General features: G+C 44.4%; 1 protein-coding gene across 1 annotated transcript in view; it reads left to right on the forward strand.

Moving 5' to 3' along the window:
* The first annotated feature begins 1,238 nt into the window (after positions 1-1,238).
* The window catches only part of FN1 (fibronectin 1), a 70,439-nt gene continuing 65,505 nt past the window's right edge, over positions 1,239-6,172 (forward strand). Inside the window, 6 exon segments of the mRNA XM_007456408.1 lie at positions 1,239-1,560; positions 2,460-2,588; positions 3,556-3,693; positions 5,056-5,187; positions 6,155-6,168; positions 6,170-6,172. The exon segment at positions 6,170-6,172 is cut by the window's right edge and continues 136 nt beyond it. Coding sequence (XP_007456470.1) covers positions 1,410-1,560; positions 2,460-2,588; positions 3,556-3,693; positions 5,056-5,187; positions 6,155-6,168; positions 6,170-6,172 — 567 coding nt within the window. The 5' untranslated portion in view covers positions 1,239-1,409.

Raw genomic sequence — 6,172 nt, forward strand, 5'->3', positions numbered from 1 at the left:
GGGAAAGAAAAGGAAATCTCAAATGGGAACTTTCCATATTCTTGGAGTAAGTAACATTTGGAAGAAAAAAAAAAAGGTCTGGCAGCGGGGCTGGGGGAGGGGAATTCTGTGATGAGACCGATGTCCACCAAACGAAAATGCCAAATAAAATCAAGAAAGGGACTGTAGGAAGGAAAGACTGGAAATGGTCTTTTCTCAGCTTTTAAGGACTCAAGGATCTCTGCTTTGTGTAACGGGCGCGGTGAACATGGGCAAGGACACCACCATCTTTCTCCGAGGTCGGTCCAACTTTTCAGTTTTCAGTGGTAACAGGCATCCCATCCCCGGGAAAAGAAGACTTTCTTGCATATTTGGAAAAAAGCAAACTGCTGCTCTTTCCTTTCAAAAGAAACCTCGTTCTCTGAATTACCCCCGGATCCGTCAAGCGCCCTGCAGAACTCCTGGTACTAAGTAAAAGCTCATTAAAAGGATCGTTTCTCCCTCCTGCCCCCCAGCTAAAACGTCCTGAGAACCGGGCAGGCACAGCGTTTAGAAGGGGAGAAGTCTTGAACAGGAAGCTGTGAAGGCAAAGAAAGTGAGTCTCCAGTCAGTGCACAGTAAAGCAAAGAAAGGGAACAGAAGGAAAGCCAGCCGCGCCCTGGGACGGCAAAGTCTACATTCCTACAGTTGCAAGGTGGTGGCTACTCTATGGTTTTACCCTCCCCCTCGAACTGCACTCCACTGAGCAGAGACTTTTTTTCCAGAGGAGACGCAATGTCCTCAACCACCCCCCCTCCCCGCCGCCAACCCCAATAAAATAGAAAAAGGAAGCGGTGTTGGGGCGGGGGGGAATGGACTTGCGACCCCTTTGCTACACACGACTCCGGCCCCTCCCTTTCCTCCCTTCTAGCCGCTTCCCAATCCCTCCCCCTTTGCTCCCCAAAAGTTTGACGACCGCAAAGGAAACAGAAAAAAGTTCTCTTGCCCAATCCTGGCGGGCGATCAGCATCTCTTTTGTTCGAGGAGAACCCACAGCCCCCCTGACGTCACCCGGAGCCCGGGCCAATCCGCGCGCGGTCGGCGGCGGCGGCGGCGAGAGGAGGGTGGGGGGAGTCGAGCCGGTCCCTCCTCCCCAGCGCCCAGGGCCTCGCGCGGGGCGGGAAGGGACAGTCCCATATAAACCCCGGCCCTCTGGGCTCGGCCGCCCGCGCCGGCTGCGCTTTGCAGGGGAGGAGAGAGAGCCCTAGGCGCGAGCGGGGGAGAGGGGATCTGCAGCCACAACTTCTTTCGTCCTCTCCTTCCCCTGTGTACCTCTACCCTTCCCTTTCCCCATCCTCCAGCCCTTACCTTCTTGGCGGCACTGAAAGGGACTCCGCCCGCAGGTTGCGAAGGGAACCAAACTTGGTGGCGAGTTGCCTCACCGTCTGAAGATGCTCGGGGATCCGGGGCCCCGGCTGCTGCTGCTGCTGACCGTTCTGTCCCTGGGGACAGCGGTGCCCTCCACTGGAGCCTCGAAGAGCAAGAGGCAGGCTCAGCAGGTCATTCAGCCCCAGTCCCCGTTGGCTGTCAGCCAAAGCAAGCGTGAGTACTGACCTCGGGCTGAAACAGGCTGTTGCAGGGATGGGACCTGTAAAGCCAACCGAAGTTGTGGCTGAAGTTTTGCGCGCGCGCGCCCGTGTAGAGAGTGTGCACTCCTTAATGAGAGAAACCGGCTGGGGAACCAAAAGACTTGCTTTGAGCAGGCTGGTTCCGAGGGCCTAGGATAAGATAATGCCTTGGGGGACAGGGGCTCTGCGAGGTCCCGCAGTGCTCTTGCCAACTCAGGTCTAACTCCTATGAATTCATCAAAACTTGCCTTTAAAGAGAAAATGATGTATGCCTTTAAACTTTCCATGTGGGATTACTGTGGGGTTAAACGTTTTCAGAATGGGGGTGAGACGGTAGCTAAATAACTGTGTTGTTCCTACTTTGAATGAGATGTTACTGGTTCAGATTGCATCCTGAGGCCCCCAGGATGCTTCTCCAAGAAGAGAGATCAGAAATCCTCTTCCAGTTTTTCAGACACACCCTCCCTTTTCCTTGGCTAAAGGAAACTGCTGAACGTTGCCTTTCTTGACTTATTACCCCCAAAGAGCACTGAAATTCCTTGCATGTTTTAAAATGTAGTTCCCAGTTATCTGCTTTTCAACATGTTTCCACGCCTTTGATGCAGACCCCTGGCCAGATGGAAATGACATCATTGTATAACATTTAACTAAGTCAAAAGAGAAACAAAAGGAATAACCAAATATCTATGTGTGCAAATTTGCGGTTAACTCTTTAGATATCTAGTCGCTTTTAATTCTCCTGGTGCTCTGATGGTTAACTTTTTCCCCTACATTTGTTGCTTAGGCTCATCAGTTTAGTTGTGCAAGAAAATTCCATCATTTGGAAAAAAGAAGGATGCAAATGTAGTGACTTTTTCCTTTCATTCTTTATAGCTGGTTGTTATGACAATGGGAAACACTATCAGATAAACCAACAATGGGAGCGCACCTACCTGGGCAGTGCCTTGGTCTGCACCTGTTATGGAGGAAGCCGGGGCTTTAACTGCGAGAGCAAGCCTGAACGTAAGTGGGGGGGGGAGCCTGTCTTGTACTTAATATCTTCTCATAGATGGAGTAGTGCCTGTTAATTAAAGTTAGCATAATAGTAATAAAGTTACATTCACCATTTCCCCAATAGAATTATCTGTCATTTCCTCTTGAAAAATGTTTAATAACTGCTTATGTTTGCTTTTCACATGTTCCTTTTACCTTTAAAACAAAAGAACAAATGTATCTCAAAGTAGTTCCCAGAGTCAGGCTTTGGGGTTTTACTTTCCCAAAGCCTTTGATGAAAAAAAAAAAAAAGATGAAAAATGTGTGTTCCTGCTTCCTCCAAAAAAAAAAAATGATTATGACATTTTAATTTATTAGAAAGTAATTTCAAATCTTAAACTGTAAAATTATGGGACAGAAAACACTTTGGGCAGTACATTGTAAAGTGATTTGTCCCCTGCAGTTCAACATAAAATCACTAACCACTTCAAAGTTCTCCTTCCTTTATGACCCTTGATATATTTCTTGTAAATTATGACAACTCCTACAGAGAAGCACTGATGAGGCTAACATGGAAATAGTAGGATTAATAACTGACAGTGCCTGGGGAGGGGCGGGAGGAGGGGCTCTTCAGATTGTTTATTTTTATGTGGACCTTGGTTTGACTTTCTGAGCCAGAGAGGTGAATCCAAAGCCCTTCCTTCACAATCTAGCCGGTCCTAAGGTCGTACGTTACGGCTTTTTCCTAAGGGCCTGAGAATCCTTTCCAATGGCTATTCATTTCCAGAAAATTAGAGAACTTGCCAAAGATTGAAAACTGAGGCTTTATTAGAGCCTAGGGTAAAATCGAGATCTCCCACGTCAATTTTTTAAAAACTTTCCGTTTGCCCCTTGCTACCCATAGAATGGAAAAGTGAGTTTTCCTTTGGATGGGAGTAGTGAAAGAGAAAAGCTTTTACATATGTAAGGCTCACGTGGACTTTCCTTCTCCCCTCAGCTGAAGAGACTTGCTTTGACAAGTATACCGGGAACACTTACCGGGTGGGCGACACTTACGAGCGCCCTAAGGACTCCATGATCTGGGACTGCACCTGCATTGGGGCTGGGCGAGGGAGAATAAGCTGCACCATTGCAAGTAAGAATGGCCTCTGTCAAGGGATGCTAAAATAGCACAATATGAATTTTTCCATTACCATCACTGTCACTTTCTGTTATCCATAACTGGATATTCCTAATTTGGGGATTACCCTAGGTGACCAGGCAGTCTTCTGTGGCCACCGACTCGTTCCTGTGCTTCTGGAAGATGGCTCTGAGCATAGGTGGAGTCAGTGTTTAGTCTGTGTGCATTTATGAGTGCATATGTGTGTGTGTGTGTGTGTGTACACATGTACGTACATAACATAACCACGTGGATTTCTTGGGTTCCATTCCATTCTTAGAGGAGTTGCCCATTTTACGTTATCTGGGCATCTTCAAGCCAGACTGACCATGTGGTGATCTGCAGTGATTGGGAAGATGGTCACGAAGAGTGAATTAACCATTGTGTGGTCTGCTCTTCTTGTTTGCAATGCCCAGACCTCTTGGATCTCACAGAAACAGTCTGATTTCTTTGTAACCAATAGTTTATGCCCGGGAAACAGATCTCTCTATTCCCAGGAATAATATGGAATGATTAGCCTGATAGTGTTTCAAGGGTACTCTGCGATCTGGACTCACTCTCAGCAATTCTAGTTTAGCTAAGTCAAACTTACCAGTATGATTCATTGGGTTACCAATAGATTCTATTAGCATAGCATTTAGTTTTTTTTTAATCCATCGTTGTATAAAGTCACTTGATGGCTCTGTCCAAAAGACAAATCAGTCTCTTGTGAATAAGCCCAATCAGCCTTTCCCGTATTTAATGTTAGGCTTTATCCAAGTGTACTGGTAAATCTTAAGAGTCAGTGTCCCATAGCATTTACAGTCTAGTGGACAGTTTAACCTTTGCATGTGCCCTTGTGTTTAATAGCCTAGAAAAGTACCCAGATTTCCACACTTGCTATATATACATCTATTTCTTTCCATCAAAATGACATTTCTAGGGTGAAATACAGACTCTCCACATCCTGAAAGCTGGAATGCTAGGCCTGATGTGGCTTTTTTCATTGAATTAGTCTCAGACTCAACCCGCTGTGTAGGTGTAGAGGCCACGCCTGGCAACCTTTCTTTTCTGCTTTAGAACCCAATTTCCTGTGATCTCTCTGGGGAAACAGGATTTACGTCTCCTTTCTTTGCCATTCAAATTTTCTCTGTGGTTTCCCATTGTGCTTAAACAAGACATTTAATTGAATGACCCAAAGTGACCAGACCTGTTAACTTTTCCCCTGTCTCTGATGGGAAAGCTGTTCTCTTACTTTGGCTAACCTAAGTGCCTATCCTGGTTGGAACATGAGACTTTTTGTTCTTAAAAATATTTTCTATACCACCCTCTCTAACATTGGCTTTTTATCTTGAACAGACCGCTGCCATGAAGGGGGTCAGTCCTACAAGATTGGTGACACCTGGAGGAGACCACACGAGACTGGTGGTTACATGTTGGAGTGTGTGTGTCTCGGTAATGGGAAAGGAGAATGGACCTGCAAACCCATAGGTGTGTGACTCCTGGGGATGAATGAAGGGTGAGGGAGGCACAGTTAAAATATTGGGTTGAGCCAAAATCTACTTGGACAAGATATGTGAATTCCAATAAAAAAGATAATAAAGTGAGAATTCTATTTCAAATAATGACATGTTATTAATCCATAGTCTTCTTAAAGGAATCAGATCAAAAAGTACCAACCATGTATAGATGTCTTAATTTTGTTTGAAAAACACAAGATAGAGTTGAAAGATTTAGGAAGAAGTCATTTGTTTTCTCTAAGATCTGATTTCAGATTTCTCCTTGGTCAAGATGACAGTTATTTAAAAGAAAAAAAAATGACCCTTTTGACATATTTCTTTATTGGAACGCACTGGAAAAACACGATATGGTGTGTGCTCTGTCATCCCCTTAGTCATTTTTTGTCAAAATAAAAATTGCTGAGTTTCTTTTGGTGTCAGTCCTCAGCCGAACTCTATTGATACAAATCTAAAAGTTTTTGACTATAAATTTTATTCTGATTGTTCTCTAATTCAGAGGCTTTTATTTTTCTTTGTGTTGTCTCTGTTTTTATAGCAATCCAAATTTTGAATAGCTTTCTTGTCATTTTATTTAGGCATTAATAATTGGTCTTTCATAATTAAGATTGGAATTTTGCATATTTACTCTCCCTCTGGATACATACATAGATCTTTTTCACTCAAAATACTGGTGTGAATAATGGTACTAGCGGAAAATATACAGTCCATGTACTTATTAGGAGAACAGAATTTCTGCCTGCCAACTTGGCTCGAGCTTTCTTTCGCTTTGGTTACACTATGTGCTTAGTTACAGGGCGTGCCTTTCTTTTTGAACAGAGTACCACTTAAAAAAATGTGGCTGGGGTTTTGCTTACACAGTACAATTTAAATTACAGGGAAACTGCCCAATTCAAAATAACCCCTTTTTTTTTCTGTTTTTCTTTCAAATTTCCATACAGCTGAGCAATGTTTTGATC

Source organism: Lipotes vexillifer, unplaced genomic scaffold, assembly GCF_000442215.2.
Source record: "Lipotes vexillifer unplaced genomic scaffold, Lipotes_vexillifer_v1.1 scaffold1179, whole genome shotgun sequence".
Taxonomy (NCBI): domain Eukaryota; kingdom Metazoa; phylum Chordata; class Mammalia; order Artiodactyla; family Lipotidae; genus Lipotes; species Lipotes vexillifer.